The 18,821-nt window shown below is 37.5% G+C and overlaps 1 protein-coding gene across 1 annotated transcript; it reads right to left on the bottom strand.

Moving 5' to 3' along the window:
• Positions 1-42: 42 nt before the first annotated feature.
• Positions 43-5,034, bottom strand: LOC107810804 (glucose-6-phosphate/phosphate translocator 1, chloroplastic). Its single transcript, XM_016635638.2, has 5 exons — positions 4,078-5,034; positions 3,223-3,448; positions 2,285-2,507; positions 1,463-1,676; positions 43-327 (listed from the first exon to the last, which is right to left on the bottom strand). Exons 1-5 carry the CDS (start codon positions 4,597-4,599, stop codon positions 316-318), a joined length of 1,197 nt encoding a protein of 398 aa, XP_016491124.1. The 5' UTR covers positions 4,600-5,034; the 3' UTR covers positions 43-315.
• Positions 5,035-18,821: the final 13,787 nt, after the last annotated feature.

Below are 18,821 nucleotides of genomic sequence, written 5' to 3'. Positions count from 1 at the left end.
ATGACCAATCGTGCTCTTTTCATTCAAGATGTAAAAACCAAATTTGCTTCACTGAACTAATTTATATCACTCTTACCCAAGTAATCAGTTTATTGGTACAGTTTTGAATGCCTCTATCAAGTTCGATGCATAACGAAACAAGGAAACCCGCCTTCGAGTTAATTTTAAATTTTAAACCCATTATTGCTATCTACATACTAATAAGTTTCATGTTCCACCTCAAGTAAGGGTAGATTGAGGATTCTGGGATACGTTTTCTCAACACCTCACGGTTCTCTCCGACACCTTTCCTGCGCGATATATAAATTCCACTCTTCACTGTTTTGCCTGCATAACAATCGAAGAGTCGCAATCAAAATGATGAAAAATGGAACTTCCTAATTAGCGCAAAAACATGGAAAACATGAGAATCAAAGGAGTTGTCTAAGTTACAGGCTTATCAGGAGCAGGAATTGGTTAAGATACAAAACTTGTACAATTCTTCAAATGTCAGTATCAAGGGTTTAACTCGTCCTCAATGAGTGGGCAGAAAACCACAAGCAATTTAAAGAAATTGATTAAAATTGAGCAAACCTCCTCCCCACTACGTCAACAATAAATTCTCATTCCAATGCACGTTTGGGTCAACTTATATAAATACTCACTATCGGTTTTGCCCATTTGAAATCATTTCATTCCGTTATTCAATAAATTATTTCTCTAATATATTAGATTTGTAGACACTACCCTCCCCAGACCCCACTTGTGGGATTTCACTGGGTTGTTGTTGTTGTTATTCCATTTGCAATTTCAAGATAATATCCCTTCTCCTTATTCCTGAGTTATATTGCACCTGCCATTGATGTAATTATTTTGATAAGGTAACCTAAATCTCTTAACCCCCCAACCCCACACCCCCACACCCCTCTTCAAGAGTGTCACCAATGGCTCTTTCCCACTTTGCTCACTTGACTGACTTTGAATTCCTAACCTCAAGGTTGTAGGCGAAGGGAGCTTCCCACTTGAGCTAGGAATTGATGGAATGACATGACCAATAGGATATCCCTTAAATTCGGGAAATAATAATATTACTCTATCCATTTCAGCATTAGATGGTTTGCATTTCATGGGAAATTAGAGGTTATCTAAGTTTCAAACAAAAAATAGTTAAATTATGATGAATCTTTCCAACACTCTTTGCCAACCCAAAAGAAAAAGAAAACAAAACACATAAACACACACACAAAACAAACAAAAAAACACAAAGAAAAAAGGAACAAAAAGATCCGAGTGAAGGTTGTCGTCTGGGAGGAAAGGAAAAGAGTTATTTCTCATTCCCATGTTAAAAATGACAATAGTTGTGGAGAAAAATTAGTTTGTTTGCATACTCGAGCAGAAAAAACTAAATAGGCCATAGAAAGACATATCAAGGAAGCACAAACAATCACACCTGGTACAGAAAGGTAAAAAATGAAATTATCACCTGTGAATACAAGAAAGTTCCAAGAATTGCAATGGCAGCTCCAAGAGCATTGACTGGCTGGACGGGTGTACGGAAGATAATGATGGATGAGACAATTACAGATATACGTTTCATGGTGTTTCCAATACTAAATGTCAAAGGAGAGATCTCATCCAGTGACATGTATGACACCTGATTGTAGAGGTGATAAAATACACTCTGGGCCGCCATCCACCTGTTATCAACAAACATTCCACCGTATAAAACATCAGTCAACACCAAAGCTAAAATTTAGAGGTAGAAAGTATATGTTATCAAGCCTTAATTGGATTAAACGAAAATAGGCCGGGGGTAATGCATGGACATTCTACTTTCACAGTTCTTGTGAAGTATGTGATGCAACTATTTTCCCAAAATCCTTCCTGTCGCATTCTGACACAGCTCAAGCTACCACCATTCTTGATATTAATTCACTTCCTCACATATCAGTTATTCTTTACACAAATAGCATTAAATTGTTCTAGGCGTAGTAAAATTCAGATGAATATTTACCGCTCTCACTACAAATTACTGCAGTCAACAACAGCAACTACTGTATACTCTGCCTCAATCAATCAAGTTGGGATCGGCTAATGCGAATTTTCACTAACCATGTCGCTCCCAATTAAGCCCATGTCAGTCCATATCATTTTAAAAATATAGTTTTCTAGTGCCAGAAGTTCTAAGTATTTTTATTTATATATGTCTCTGACATGACATAACTTACTGCAGTCAAATGTAGTATTTGGCATAGTGCAGATGACACAAAATGTAAAGCAGAAATGGTGGCAGTTTTGTGATTACCAGACGATTTGGGGTCCAATTTGAGAGACAGCTTTTTCAAAACCTAGTGCCCACATCTGTGGTCCCTCAACAGCAATGGCAAATGGTGTGAGAATCAACAGAGATAGCATAGACAGGCAAGCATAGTAGTTCATCCCACTAACAGACTTCCCCTTCATACCCTTCTTCGAGAATATATTTCTGAAGACAAATGCCACATTTGAGATCATAGCCCCCGAGAAACCTAACGTGGACAAACCAACAAAACAGTTAAAATGATCAGCAAAGCAAATTCATAAGCAAGTTGCCTTCAAGAGATAAAACCAACTTAATTGTCAAAGACACCAGAAAATGCCAAGACACCTGATTGAATAAGAATTACGTCAGCCTAGCAGAAACCAGATACAATTTTATCCATAAAAGAGGTCTCTTAGAAATCTAACGTGATTGAGTGTATCACCTAACAGTCCTTCCATTTTTCAGAGAGGTATCAAACTCGAGAAGTCAAAATTACAACAACAAGAACTACGCCTCAATTACAAGCAAGTGGGGTTGGCTATATGAATCATTGTTGACCATGTCGCTTCGTTTAAGGTAATCTGTCTAATTTTGTAAAAGATAAAAATAAAAACTACTAGAAGTTCTCTATTAATACTACTAGCATATAAATCTTTGACATGACTAAAACAAAACTTCTAAAAAATATTATTCCTAAAGAAAACGTACTAACATGACGTAGAAGTCAGAATTACCCTCAGAAAATGCTGCACTATACTACAGCTGTTACAGCTAGGTGTATAAACCACTTCTCTTATACGAAAAATTTGCCATCAATGTTCAAAAAATTTATGAGCATACGAGGATAATAACAGTACAAATGTTTTACCATGCCGCAGGCAAGAAAAATCAATACAAATGATGGGAAATCAAGTCTTAACCATTAAAAGTTGATTAATTACCAATCCAGTTGAAGTTCAACTCTGTAAGAGCAGAAAGACCACAACCACCGATGATCGGAATTAGAGATAAGTAAACGGCCAAAGGGAATGACTCTCCCAAGAGGAACCTTGAAACCAAAACGCTAAAAGCAGGTTCACCACTCTTGATGATGTGAGTGAATGACACTGCCACTTTTGACATGCTCACAGTAGCTGCCACATGCCCAATTGTATGTGCAACTGCAACCTAGAACATAGAACATGAAAAAAAACAAAGACTTGTTAAGACTCTGTCTGGTATAAAAGCAAAGCTCTTTTTGATAATGGTAGTATCTAAGCTAGTTTGTGTGCATACCGACTATTCCACGAGTATAGGTACCGAATAACTATTGAGCCCCAAAATTTAAGCAGGAAATAAATCACTTAGCATTGAAAAGGTTTTCATCCATAAAAAAACAAAACTTTGTTTTCAGAAAACAATTGGTTTGTACTTCAAAACCAACAATTTTGTTGTTTTGTGTTCTCTGTCAACAAACCCAGAAAATATTTCTCCCAAAGTTAAATCCAGACAAAATGAAAAATAAAATTTTGAAACTGGGTTAGTAGGGTTTTTGCCCCTCCTAGAGGGGTTAAATCCTTTATTAACCTAAAACCACAGAAACCCACAAAAATAACCATAAGACTAGATCCCCAGTAATTGAAGGAAAACAATCAAAATTAGCCAAACATTAGAAAAACAAATCACAAGTACCGCTAGTGACCTAAACACAAGGCATCAAAGAACAAAATCATGGCCACAAAGATCATCAAAACAAGAAAAGAACCAAAAAGTTGTTGCCTTTAGGCAATTGGGTATCGAAAAATTCAATTTCTTACCGGGAAGAGGGTTTTCCAGAATTCAAGATCAGTTTTGGGAGTTTCAGCAATTCTAACAGCCCAAGAAATGAGCATAATAAGTGAACCAGCAGCAAGTGACAACGTTGAAGTTAACCAAGGGAATGGAAAAGCATTCAACACTTTCTTATTATATATATTAAAGATCACATTCAAGAACCACCATGTAGCAAAATACACACCGATCTTCACCCTCCTCGCCACCTCAGTTTTGGACTCGGGCCCATCAATCGGTTCGGCCCGATCCGCTTCATAAGCCTTACACTTAACCAAACAACTTTTTTCTTGATCATGCCCTTTAGATCTCCTCAAAGTTCCAAACTTTTCAACAGATGAAACATAAATAGGCTTTGAAAGAGATACGCCGGAGCTCTGGCTAGGGTTCATCGCCGGTAAAGGTGGCAAAAGTGAGAAACGGCGTAACGAAGTCAAAGTTTGGAACTTTGACCGATTAAAATCAGACCCATTGAGTGTAACAGCCGATTGCTTCACTGTTGAGATCATAGTTGCGAAAAAAAAAAAACTTTGAGCTGGCAAGCGAGATTTTAGATGGGGTTTTTGACTCAAAATTGACAAAAACTTTAAAGATCACAAATAAATATAGTATCACCAAAAATCAAGATCAAGATTTTACAAAATTTGAAAGGGTTCAGGGCTCTACGTAGAGAGAGCCTGAACAAGCATGCGGCCTGCGTGTGAGTATTTATGTGAAAGAAGAGAGAGAAAGATTTTCTGATAAACACAGAACAGAGTGAAATCTTAGTGTGTTAAAAACAAAGGATCCTCTCAGCATGTGATGATCCAAAAGAAAAAAAGTAGGTTTGTATAGAAAAGTAGGGTGGCTGCTTAATTTTGGTTCTTCTATTATAAGTTATAACGCCAACCCTATTATATTTCAACTAGCTATGATGTTTTCTTTTATTCTTCCTTGCTCTTTTCAAATAAAATTGGTTGGTGCAATCAAGATTTTCATTTAATGGTGTTGAGTATTGACCATGAATTTCTTTTGTGAAAATTTAGATAACGAATTCTAATATACCATGGGCATAATTATGATAGAAGTGTCGAGCTCAAGTCGTAAATTATTGATTTTTTGAAGGGTGCTATTTAATATTCCTAAGAAGCATAACCCAAGCAAATTTAAATTAATTAGACTGATAAGTTTCAAGATTCGAACACTAAAAGATTAAATTGGAAAAATAAACCATGGTATACTTATTCATCTATGACCAACTACTAGAAATAAAGAAATAGTGTCTCAGAGTATACCAAAAGAGAAAATATGACATACATTTTTATTAAGTACGGAGCACCTAACTTTCTTTTGACTTCTCACATGATTTAAAACCTTCGAATTAATTTTAAAATGTTTAACGCCTCAAACAAGTCCAGCAATTATTTATAAGCTTCAAATATAAACAAACATACTTTAAAATATGATGGGATAAAATATTCCCTAATCAAACAACTCAATTATTTTCTCTTCCTCAACTCAACAATTATTTATAAGGGCTTGGGGAACTTGATTAGTTTGTAATTTTTAATAGATGTCGAATAGGAGTTGTCTTAAGGTAGATGTTGACCAAAAATGTAGATTTTTGTTTAACTAATTAAACTAGAGTAAATTTTTGTTAACAATAATATTCTGAAAAGAAGTTCCTAATAGTATAACGAGTGATGCGCAAATCTGTTCCAAAAGGTATGATAGCATGCAATAGTCAATAGTCAAGAATCAAAATAGAAGTAACGCAGAATGTAGATGAATAATAACAAATGACATTTATATAAATAAATACTAAGGAGTCATCCAAGACAAGATGGAAGTAATGAATATTCTCTCTGACAATCGAAAATGATAAATCAATCTTTGAGTGCCCAAAATATTTTCGGATCTAGTAAAAAAGTGTATGCAAGAATCTTCGAAAAAAGATTATTTTTGTGTGCTTATGGTTGGAACCCGATTTTCTCTTTCTCAAGTCAAAGTGTCTTTTACAAAATGAATATCACATGCCCCATATCACTGTCTCTTTGTATTTATAGGGAACATGTTTCTAAAAATCTTAACAGTACAAGTGAAAAGAATATCTACTAGAATATTCTCTTTTACGCCCTATCTTGAAACTCCCTGGAGTCTAAAGATTTCAAGTTAAGCAGGACTAAGCCGGAATATGTGGAATATAAGTTCAGCGATGTGACGGGGGAAGCGGATGTGGAAGTCAGGCTTGACTCACAGGTCATCCTCAAGAGAGAAAGTTTTATGTACTTAGGGTCAATTATCCAGGGAGATGGGGAGATCGACGGGGATGTTACGCACCGTATTGGGGTGGGGTGGATGAAATGGAGGCTAGCGTCTGGAGTCCTGTGTGACAAGAATGTGCCGCCGAAACTCAAAGGTAAATTCTATAGAGCGGTGGTTAGACCAGCCATGTTGTATGGAGCTGAGTGTTGGCCAATCAAGAATTCACATATCCAGAAGATGAAAGTAGTAGAAATGAGGATGTTGAGATGGATGTGTGGGCGCACTAGGCTGGATAAGATTAGGAATGAAGATATTCGGGAGAGGGTGGGCATGGCTCCCGTGGACGACAAGATGCGAGAAGCGCTGCTTAGATGGTTCGGACACGTGCGGAGGAGAAGCCTAGATACACCGGTTAGGAGGTGTGAGCGGTTGACTTTGGCGGGTACGATAAGAGGCAGAGGGCGGCCAAAGAAGTATTGGGGCGAGGTGATCAGAGAGGACATGGCGCGACTTCAGATTTTCGAGGATATGGCTCTTGATAGGAACATGTGGAGGTCGAGCATTAGGGTGGTGGGCTAGGGGTAGTCGAGAGTTCTTCTCTCTTTGTACCGGGTAGACTGATAGAGTTCTGTTTAGGTTTGTTAGCAGTCTATGTTGTGTCCACATGGTTGGTGGCATAGTTTTGTGTTATTGTCCTTTCCCTTATTCCTTGTTGTTATTTTCTTTCTGGCATCTTTTGTTGTTACAGGCCTTTTGTTTTGTTTCTTTTCTGATATTATTGTCTCTCTTGTTGAGCCGAGAGTCTCCTGGAAACAGCCTCTCTATCCTTTTCGGGGTAGGGGTAAGGTCTGCGTACACTCTTCTCTCCCCAGACCCCACTGGTGGGATTTTACTGGGTATGTTGTTGTTATTGTTGCCCTATCTTGAAACTAGCTGTTATAACTCTGTCAACGGTGCTCGATCTCGACCTTGATCCTTGATGACTCTTCGACCACTGCCTTCATTGTTGATTAGATCATTTCGACCCATGGCGACCTGGAGATGCTTTACCGATGTCATTTTAACTTATATTCTAGAGATAGATTTTGACTCATACAATAGATATTAGGATTTATACCTTCTTTACTTATCTTTGATTTTTCTTTTTAATGTAATAAGGAGGTCAGTGAGCAGTAGTAGCAGCAGCAACAGCAGTAACAGTAAAGTCGCAGCGTCATGGTAGTCCCAGCTACCAAAACTTCCCAAACTACATTAACCTGATTCCCTTTTAGCCAGGGATATGTAAGAAACCTTCGAAGCAGAGGTTCGGTTAAATCTTTCAAAAGATGCTTCACACGGAGTACCCGAACGGGCAAAAATCGCTCGTATCTGCTCACTTTATCTTTGCACGAAAACCCTACGTGTTTCCGCGCAAAGAGGGTCAGCTGTGAGCACGTGATTTTTGCCCTATATGAGAATTACTCCCAAACATTCAAAACAAAACAATTTTCCTTTGTGTGCAATTTTTTGAATTTTTGTGGCATTTTTGGATAATTATTTGTATTTTGTCTGTGCATGTTTATTTGTTAAATTAATAAAAAAAACATAAAAATATGTTGCATTTGCATTTAATATTTATTTAAGTTTGTTTTACAAAATGAAAAATCATAAAAATAATGTACGTTGTATTTTTAGCATTTAATGTCCAAACTGTGTGATTTTATCGTTAATTGCTATTTAAATGTGCAATAATTGTTATTAGGAGCTAATTAGTATTTTTTTGAGCACGTTAGGGTTTTATAATTTAATCTTAGCATTTTTTTTAGCTTTATTAATTAGGAAATTAAAGAAATAGAAAAGAACAAAAATACACAAATATCGGATTGGACCTTTTCTTCAATTTTAAACCACAGGCCCAAAGATACCCAACCTTCCCCTACGACCCAGTCCATTTCAACCCGGGTCGACCCAGTCCATAATCCCAAAGACCCAACCCCCCTTTCTTTTTCATTTTTTATTCTTTCTAACCCTAAACCTAACAAACCACCCGCCCCCCTCTCTTCATCCTCTCTAAAACTCAAACAACCCCTCCCATGGCTGCTTCCCCACGACCTCCCCCTCCTCATTTTCCCCACAACACAGCCACCCTCGTCGTTGAAACACACACGCACACACACAACTATGGTCGTCGACACAAGCAGCCACCTACTGCTTTGTCTTTGCCTCATCGCCATGGCTGCCACTGCTTGCTCGACGACCATGGCTGCCACTGCTTCGAGCTCCAGCCACATCGCCTCAAACAGCCCCAGCACCACCCCTTCATCGAGCTTCGTCTTCGTCGTCGAGCTCCATCGAGCTTCGTCTTCGTCGTCGAGCTCGAGCTCCCATGGCTGCCTTCTTCGTCGACCAGTGGCGACCACCAACAGCCCACAGCTTTCACAGTTGTCCTTCACCTCCAGCCATGAACGACCACAGCTCGATCGTCACATCCAAACGAGCATCGCCTCCTTCATCGCCTGCCACCAGTTAGGCAGCGTTGTTGCTGCTGCTTCGTTCTTCTTCTTGTCAAACAAACGAACCAGCCCCCACTGCTTCATCTCCCCGTCGTCAACCTCCAAACGACCAACCAGTGACCCCCATCGTTCTGCTTCTAACTCCAGTCAACTAGCGCGTCAAGGTTCCGTTCGAATTCGGGCTTCAAACTAGTAGGTTTCCATTCTCTTGTCTCTTAGTTTTCGTTCAGCGAATTCATCTTCCGTTCCTTTTCTTCTTGTGTTTGTGTTCCAATGGTTTGGTTTGAATTCGAACCTAGACCTTTGTTTGTATTAGGGATAATTTGTGTTCATTTTTTATTTGAAGTTTGTTAGTTGTTCGTCAAGTGATTTAATGTCGAGTGTTCATTTTAGTTTGAATCATTTCATCCTTGTTATGATGTTGTTAGATTTAATTTGAAGTTCAATTGATTATTGAAGTTTAGTGATCTGACTCTACCTGTTTGTTATGTTCAATTTGTTACTTTATTGAATCTGAAAGTATGTTTGTTGTTAAAAATGTTTGTTCAGTCAAAATGATTTCAGTTGTTTCCTTATTGTTCATCATATGGTTTGGTTCCCTGAATCCTTAGTCTTTGTTTTGATGATATTTGACATAATCTGAGTTTCTAGCTTAAATTTGTTGATGAAATTTAATTAGGAATTGGTTATAGCTGATGGGGGTAGAATGGTAATTTCAGAGGGGTATTTTTGGAATTGAAAATTTAAACAATTATTTATTTTGAGTGCTCCGTCCACTAGGCATTAATAATATTAAAATAGTACATGGTGGGGGACAAGACATAAGTTAGTGGGGAGGTGATATATTTGTTTAATATAATGGGGGACAAGACACAAGATAGTGGGGAATAATCCTTTTGTTTAATGTAGTGGGGGACAAAGCATGTAGGCATGGGGAAATATTTTCGGGTTAGTGGTTCAAGACAAGGGTCTTGTTATAAATAGAGTCATTTGACACATTTTGAAGAAGATTTCTGGGGGGAGAAGATAAGGATTCCGAAAAATAAGAGGGGACTGATTTTTAAAATCTAAGAGGTCAGAATTAAAAAAAAAAAGAATTTGATGGTTGAAAACCCCATTGCTTCATTGATTTCATTTTCCTGATCCAAACACATTAACACTGATCCTAAGTAACTCTAGTGCATTTTTCGAATTCATTTGACTTGTGTTGGTAGTGTTGTGAGCCAATCTCTGTTTTCTGTTTGGTTCACTGATTCGTTTTGGAGTTGAATTTGCTATATTGGTTCACTCAGTTGCTTTTGGTATTTCTGGGTTTTCAATTGGTTGCTCCTGAGTTTGCTGGGGTTATTTGTTACTGTTTCCATTGGTTATAGCTGGAATTTTTTCTGCTGGTTTTTAATCTGTTACATGGGCTGTCGCATTACTGCTGTTGCTGTGTTGTTGCTACTGCTCCTGCTGACTTTTTCTTCTTCTTCCTTTGAACATTGAATTCCAGGTACATATTTCGAATCACCTTGATGTAACTTGAGTTGAAGTTGAAACGGAATTATGCAGCAAACCTGCACATTTGGATGCTATTTATCGTCTTTAATTCTATAGATGTTAAATGAAGTAGATTTATCCAATATTAGCTCTGTTTTTATATTCTATATGAATAATAGAAATGTGACTGTTTAATTGGAACTGTTTTAGGCGTGTAGATTTTTGTGACAGAATGTTAAATTATGTAGATATTTTATAAATGTCATATCCCGTAGTGGTAATCTGAAAATGAGCATGTTAAATGTTGACTCAAATTAGTAAAGTAGTTTATTAAGCTAGTAATTTCGTAGAATCAGTAGGTCTGTCGTATTTGAAGTTTGATTCGATGTAGTGAAGCTAAGGTCATTAACTTAATAGGCATGAGTTGATTTCGAACAAGGCTTGTTAGAGTTTCTTTAAATGTAATAGATTTTCAAAGTGTCGATTAAGTTTTAACAACTTTCGTATGCATTGGTAGTCAAGGTTGGTTCAGTTTCAAATAGTTAAAAAAAAATATAATTAGTTCCAATGGTTCAATTCATCTAATAATGTGAAGTCTAAATTAGTTAAAGAATAATTTGTTTGTTTTGATAATATTGTTTGTCAATTCCATATTTTATTTATAATTTCATTTTTCTTTTGGTAATGTTTAATTATAGAATAAGACACGAAACAATTTTCTTTTGAGCAAATTCGATCGCAATTTTGCGTTAGCATCTTTTGTAATCTAATAATTGATAAGAGGCCCGAACTTGCCAAGCATGTAATTTAATTAGCATATATTTTCTTCTTTCATTTTTGAGACGAACAAAAATAGAAAATGTAGTCATTTTAAGATTATCCTTTTAAAATAAATGAGACGAGCCTCGCCAAACAAAAAAAAATACACAAGCTGTGGGGCCCTCTATACGTGTTTGTAAAGTTGCTTAGACTCCGGGACGGGCCGTTTAGCAAAGTTTCACGGTCTTGCCCAAAATAACGATACGCCAATCGCTTAGGGCGCGTCTTTAATAAAATTACTTCCCTAAGTATGGGTGTGCATTTATGCAACCCAAATCCAAATGTCAACAGAGTCGGAATGTATTAACAACCACAGGTGCATTGATTGCGACGTGGTTCGAGATGCATTTTTATGACGTTGCAATTCTATTAAAAAATAATAATAAAAGCGGTTTAAACTTAATAAAAGCACACAAGTTATAACATGTATTAAAATCAGATATTTAGCCATTATAACAATTTAAGCGACCGTGCTAGAACCACGGGATCCGTGGGTGCCTAACACCTTCCCTCGGGTCAACAGAATTCCTTACTTAGAATTTCTGGTTCGCAGACTTCATTTGGAAAGTCAAAATTTTCCTCGATTTGGGATTCAAGATAAACCGGTGACTTGGGACACCAAAAGTCAAACATTTCCCAAGTGGCGACTCTGAATTAAATAAATAATCTCATTTCGAATATTGTCACTTAAATTGGAAAAACTCCCTCACGCATTTATCCTTTGGGGTAGGCGCGCAAAAAGGAGGTGTGATAGCTCTGGCGACTCTGCTGGGGAAAGAACTCAGAATCTCTGGTTGAGGGTTCAAGAATTCGAGCTTAGAATAATTGTTATATTTGGCTTTATTATCTGATCTTTATTACATGTTTGGGCATAACGTGCTAAATGTTGCCTTTTACCGTTTTGATATTATCTGAACTGTATATAAACTGTGCTGAAACCCTCCTCTTCTCATCTACGGGGATGTGCTTGCTGGTCGAGACCTCCTATTCTGTTAGTGTCATACCCTGAAATAAGAAAGAGGCCGGACAAGCTACAAAGCCGGACGATCTCGCGGGTCCCCGGTACGTAGTCCCCTCCTCGACTCGAGTTGTCCGCTCGGGTACACAGTCTAGAACTAATACCCAGGTTACGAACCTAGAATAACTCAGCTTCATGCCGGATCCCTAGTAGGAACGCTTGTTTGCATCATGTGCATTTGACTTTGGAGGCTCAACACAGAGGTTGGGTCTTTCTAGGACAGATGTACCAAAATGACAAAAGACCATCCTGATGCATCCAACTTGCTACTTGTGCATTTGTTTGTTGCGGACTTGCATGCTGACCGACTTTTGAATGTCTTGACGAAAGGGAGATAGAGGTAGTTAATCGCCTGCTTTGAAAAAAATCAACGTCCAAATAGTGTCGAAACTCTGCCGAATTTTTAAAAAAAACAATTATGAAAAATGGTTTTGTTTGCCAATGGAAAAAGAGTTGTTTTTCAAAAGAAGTTTGTTTTATCTGACCTAACTACGCATCTGATTCTCACCAGATGTGAGATACGTAGGCAAACCTCATCGGTTCCAACCCCAATTTTCAAAAAAAAATCCAAAAATATTTTCTTCCAGTCCCTTCTTTGAAGATATTTCCTTAAAAAAAATTTAAAAAAGAAGAAGTAGTTTTTAAACTCAAAAAAAAAAAAAGATTTCCTTCTTTCTAATATCTTTCATACAAAAAAGAAAGAAAAATCAATAAAAATCAAAATCTAAAATACGGGTTTCCTTCATTCTGAAGTATTTTTCCAAAAAATCCAAAAAAAATATCAGAAACAAAAATCCAAAAAATTGCTCTTTAGCTGTCTTTATTTTGTAAATATCCATAAAAACTTTGAAAATATGAGTCCAAAAATATTTTCGCTTTTCTTTAGAAGTGCTTTTGTAAATAAATAAAAAACTCAAAAATCCAAAATATTTTCTTAAAAGTGCCTCTTTCGAAAATTAAGAGGCGACAGCCAAAATCCAAAGAAAATATTTTCTTTCTTATTTAGAAAAAGAGAGAACAAATAAAAATTCAAACAAAAATATTTTCTTTTTTACTTCTAAAATTCTCAAAGTTCCAATCAAAAGAAAAGGAATTTTTAGAAGTCTTTCTTTCAAAAAATAAAAATAGAGTCAAATTCAAAAATCCAAAAAAATATCCTTTTCTTCTTTTAAAGCATTTTTTTAGAAAAATCCAAAAAGAAACAAAAATCCAAAAAAATCCTTTATTCTTTTAAAGCATTTTTTGTTTAAAAAAATCCAAAAAAGAAAAAAAAGAGTTAGTTTACTTACTCCATTCACGACCTCCCGAACTATGCAAGATCTGATTCATGCGGGGTCATGATACGTAGGCAATCCCCATCGGATTCGATTATAGCCATAAAATAATTGAGTAAAAAATGAAAAAGAAAGAGAGATTTTTTTTTAAAAAAGTGCCAAAAACAAAAAAAAGAGCGGCAAAAACAAGATCAAGAGTGGTTAAAGAGAGACAGGAATAAAAGAGAAGAGGTACATAGTGAAAAGGGCTAGTTAAGGCCGGGATAAAACATGCAACCCGTTCAAACACATGGTAGAAACATTTAACTGTTTAGGTGCATTGCATCCCAACATGCGATTTCCCATATGTTAAATGCCACAAAACTAACAAGGTTGTGTGTGTGATTAAATTAGCCAGGTTCTGTTCAGGTGATTGGTTTTGTTGGTATGCGTTGATGAATGCGCAACCTTACACGCGACCACAATATTATCCACAAAACTGAGCTCCACTTCCCAGAAATGTCCATCCTTACCAAGCTCCATACAATCCTCAATCAGATGTTCCCCGGTACAATCCTCGCCCAAGAGAGCCTTTCAGAAAGAATCAGCTCACCCCTATTGGTGAATCGTATTCAAGCTTGTTCCAAAAGCTGATTAGGCTAGATCTATTGCAGCCAGTGGACCAAATTCGGCTGAACCCCGAGTCCCCACCGCACTGAGCTGACACTATATGTGAATACCACTCTGGAGCAGTGAGGCACAGTACAAAGGACCGTTGGATCCTCAAAAGGGCAGTTGAAGATTCGATTGAAGCTGAAAGAATCGTTTTTCGGGATGAAGAAGCTCCTGATGTGATCAACAATCTGTTGCCCGCCCACAACAACAGACCAATAGTCGGAATGATTTGTGAAGATGAGGAATTTGATCCGGCACTGAAGGTCATTACAACCATTGCCGAGATAGAAGAAAAGCCATAAAATGGTTGCCAAACATGAAAGTTCCCCATCAGACGGGAGTCTTAGTAGCCAGTCTTGCTATCCTTTCTGCATCCAGATTATCTCAGGGTGTGATCCAGATGTTTTACTTTATTGTCTTACTTTCTTGTATAAACCCTTCTATCTTCAAAAAATTCAAAAAATATTCAATCAAAATCAAAAAAATAAATAAATGAAATTAATATTTCATTGTCTAGGAATGTTAATCTTGTCATTTTTCTTTCTTATTCTCTTTTCAATTCTCTTAAATGCAGATTTCAATAACACGACATACTTGCAGACTTCATGCCCAGATCCTGAAAGCTGTCAAACCTCGAAATAATGAATCAATGATTAGATCGCAATGAAGATAAAGTTTAAGGAAATAAGACAAAGAGTTGGAACATCTGAAGGAAAATTTGTTCTAGATTGAAAAGGTCCATACATTGTAACAAGAGTATTGCCAAAAAAGTACGTTGTACTTGGGACACATCGAAGGAAATGCCCTTGAAATAACTGTCAATGCAAATGCAGTCAAAAGGTACTATGTTGGATCCTACATATAGTTCTAATATTTTTCGGTTGAGATGACGAAGGTTTTCATTCTCGCTATCCAAACACTATCAACCCTTTGCAAACCCATTTGAGCTGGTTACTCTTCTTTGATTACCCTCTTTGGAACATGAAAGTATTATTGAAAAATAAAATGAAAAAAAAAGAAATTGAAATGAAAAAGAAAAATGAAAAAAAAGAAGAAGAAAGAAATTGGAAAAATAAGAAAATATATATACAAAAAAAGGGGGAAGAAAAGACAATGAAAATGAAAAAAAAAAGGAAACGGAAGGGAAGAAGAAAGTGAAAAACAAAGCGAATAAAAAAAACAGAAGAAAAAATAAAATGATTTGCCTGAACTACGTCTGACTTGATTCCAAAAGGATACGTAGGCAGTCTTTCTCTGGGGTTCAGTCACACCAAAACAAAAATCCAATTTTCCCTGAAGTTGAAACTGGGGCAGATGTTATAATGGTTCAACCACGAGCACACCAAATGGCTCCGAAGTTGTAATTTCATCCACAATTCTTTTTACCAAAAATCAAGTACAAGTCCTTCGGATCAATTGCCAAAGGCGGGGGAAACCAAGAAATATCATGGTTGGAAGCTGATGCATTCTAAAATTGAGAGAAATAAAATGAGAGAGTCTTGTCGGTGAAAACCTTCGGGCACCATGAGGCGACGAGAGTAGAGAAACCAAGAATGAGAGAGTCCGTTTAGTGAAAACCCACAAAAGGTACTATCGGGTGATGGTGAGAAGAGAAATGAGAGAGGTCGACTAGCGAAAACCCGCAAAGGGTGCTGTCGGCCGAAAATATGATTTCACCATAGAAGTTCTGGCAAGGTTCCCTGGTTGGGAAACATAGATCCGTTTTGGTTCATGAGGAAATGCAAGTTCGTGAGGTTCGGGCATCCAGTCCAAAAAGCATGTCATGTCAGTTTGAAGCCAGCATGCACTTCAGATAAGTCCTTCTTTTCCCCCGAAAAGGACGCTTCTCTTTTAAATTCGTTTTTTTTTTGCTCTTTGTTTAACTTTCCTTGAATCCCTTTCGGCTTAACCCTAAATTCCAAAATGTGTTAGAAAGAAAAGGTGGCAGGACCGGTTTCACAGAGCTCCGTCTGGAAAGAGGTAAAGAAAATACCCAGCCTCAGTGGTGCGTCAGTCCAATCCCGACTGATCATGATGTTTGATTACCTCCAAAGTAAAGGCATTGAAAACAAAAAAAAGAAAAAAAAAAGAGAAGAAAGTCAAAGGCAAAGGTCTGGAAAGCGGAATGAGAACCAAAGCCTTACACGGGCGAGTCATCATGAAATCGTGAAATCTGAGTCTTATCAGTTTGCAAAGGGGGTCGCCTCTGAAGCCAATCAATGGCGAAGTTTCTCAATAGGAATGAGGCTGGGACCAAGCAACTGGAATGATCAAGGTCACCGAACCAACCACCATTTTCAAACTGACAATTGTTCTTTGTTTGGAAAATTGAAACAGGTGCAATCCAAAGCAACCGTGCAAGAAGCAGGAGCAACCAAAAGGGAAAAGAAATGCACAAGTGCAAGAAACAACTATGCAACAAGGAATCAACCCAAAAGGGAAGTTTCCTCCAAATTCTTTTCTGCATTTTTACTGAACAAAAAATAATTTTAAAAAAAACGAAAAATAAGAAGAAAGTTCCAAAAAAGGGGGTTAGTTTAGAATCCCCAATATCAACCTATTTTTGCCAACATTAGAGCTCCAATTCCTGAGTTGAGATTTCAGACATAGGGTCTCCATTCCCTAGTCGCCTTTTGCCAACATTAGGGCTCCAATCCCTGAGTTGAGATTTTAGACATAGGGCCTCCATTCCCTAGTCACCTTTGCCAACATTAGGGCTTCAATCCCTGAGTTGAGATTTTAGACATAGGGCCTCCATTCCCTAGTTTCCTTTAGCCGACATTAGGGCTCCAATCCCTGAGTTGAGCAATTTTCCTTTAGCCGACATTAGGGCTCCAATCCCTGAGTTGAGCGATTTTCTTTTAGCCGACATTAGGGCTCCAATCCCTGAGTTGAGCAATTTTCCTTTAGCCGACATTAGGGATCCAATCCCTGAGTTGAGCAAGTTTCTTTTAGCCGACATTAGGGCTCCAATCCCTGAGTTGAGCAAGTTTCTTTTAGCTGACATTAGGGCTCCAATCCCTGAGTTGAGCAATTTTCTTTTAGACGACATTAGAGCTCCAATCCCTGAGTTGAGCAATTTTCCTTTAGCCGACATTAGGGCTCCAATCCCTGAGTTGAGCGATTTTCCTTTAGCCGACATTAGGGCTCCAATCCCTGAGTTGAGCAATTTTCCTTTAGCCGACATTAGGGCTCCAATCCCTGAGTTGAGCGATTTTCTTTTAGCCGACATTAGGGCTCCAATCCCTGAGTTGAGCGATTTTCTTTTAGCCGACATTAGGGCTCCAATTCCTGAGTTGAGCAAGTTTCCTTTAGCCGACATTAGGGCTCCAATCCCTGAGTTGAGCAAGTTTCCTTTAGCCGACATTAGGGCTCCAATCCCTGGGTTGAACAAGTTTCTTTTAGCCGACGTTAGGGCTCCAATCCCTGAGTTGAGCAAGTTTCTTTTAGCCGACATTAGGGCTCCAATCCCTAAGTTGAGCGATTTTCCTCTAGCCAACATTAGGTCTCCAATCCCTGAGTTGAGCAAATTTCCTTTAGCCGACATTAGGGCTCCAATCCCTGAGTTGCGTCTTTTAGACTTGAGGTTTCCAATCCCCTCATCAATTCTGTAGATTTTTATGGCAATTAACTCACGAAATTTTCCTAGTGAAACTGGGGCAGAAAAATTTCGTTCGTTTGTTTGTTTTGTTGTCTGAGCAGGTTTGACCTCGAGGCACAGGGATCAAGATGACCTACGGAGTGAGTCTCAATCCAGAATAAAAGAAAGGAGGAAAAGAACAAAAGAAGATGAGCCCAAATACTGGAACAGAAAAAGTGCGTATCGCTCAAAATCTGATTGAAGTAACGAGCTCCGCCAATCCCGCTTCACTCAATGCTGCAGAAATAAACAAGCGCCTACAACTTGCGAGCATCAAGATTCAGATCGAAGTCTACAAGCAGAATCAGCTAAGACTCAAGATCAAGTTGCGAAAGAATTATATATAGGAATCTTGTAACTAGAAGTTGATAGGCATAGTTAGCTAGCTTAGCTTTGATTTTTCTTTTTAATGTAATAAGGAGGTCAGTGAGCAGTAGTAGCAGCAGCAACAGCAGTAACAGTAAAGTCGCAGCGTCATGGTAGTCCCAGCTACCAAAACTCCCCAAACTATATTAACTTGATTCCCTTTTAGCCAGGGATATGTAAGAAACCTTCGAAGCAGAGGTTCGGTTAAATCTTTCAAAAGATGCTTCACACGAAGTACCCGAACGGGCAAAAATCGCTCGTATCTGCTCACTTTATCTTTGCACGAAAACCCTACGTGTTTCCGCGCAAAGAGGGGCAGCTGTGAGCACGTGATTTTTGCCCTATATGAGAATTACTCCCAAAAATTCAAAACAAAATAATTTTCCTTTGTGTGCAATTTTTTGAATTTTCGTGGCATTTTTGGATAATTATTTGTATTTTGTCTGTGGATGTTTATTTGTTAAATTAATAAAAAACATAAAAATATGCCCATTTGCATTTAATATTTATTTAAGTTTGTTTTACAAAATAAAAAATCATAAAAATAATGTACGTTGTATTTTTAGCATTTAACGTCCAAACTGTGTGATTTTATCGTTAATTGCTATTTAAATGTACGATAATTGTTATTAGGAGCTAATTAGTAGTTTTTTTGAGCACGTTAGGGTTTTATAATTTAATCTTAGCATTTTTTTTAGCTTTATTAATTAGGAAATTAAATAAATAGAAAAGAACAAAAATA

Source organism: Nicotiana tabacum, chromosome 10 (genome assembly GCF_000715075.1).
Source record: "Nicotiana tabacum cultivar K326 chromosome 10, ASM71507v2, whole genome shotgun sequence".
Taxonomy (NCBI): Eukaryota; Viridiplantae; Streptophyta; class Magnoliopsida; order Solanales; family Solanaceae; genus Nicotiana; species Nicotiana tabacum.
Note: the sequence above shows the minus strand (reverse complement) of the source record. Positions and strands in the feature narration are given on the sequence as shown.

Coding starts and splice junctions, on each gene's coding strand:
- LOC107810804 (XM_016635638.2), bottom strand. CDS start 4,599: ATGATCTCAACAGTGAAGCAATCGGCTGTTACACTCAATGGGTCTGAT. Junction 3,449..4,077: donor TCTGGAAAACCCTCTTCCCG/GTAAGAAATTGA, acceptor TCTATGTTCTAG/GTTGCAGTTGCACATACAAT. Junction 1,677..2,284: donor ATTGGACCCCAAATCGTCTG/GTAATCACAAAA, acceptor TGTTGATAACAG/GTGGATGGCGGCCCAGAGTG.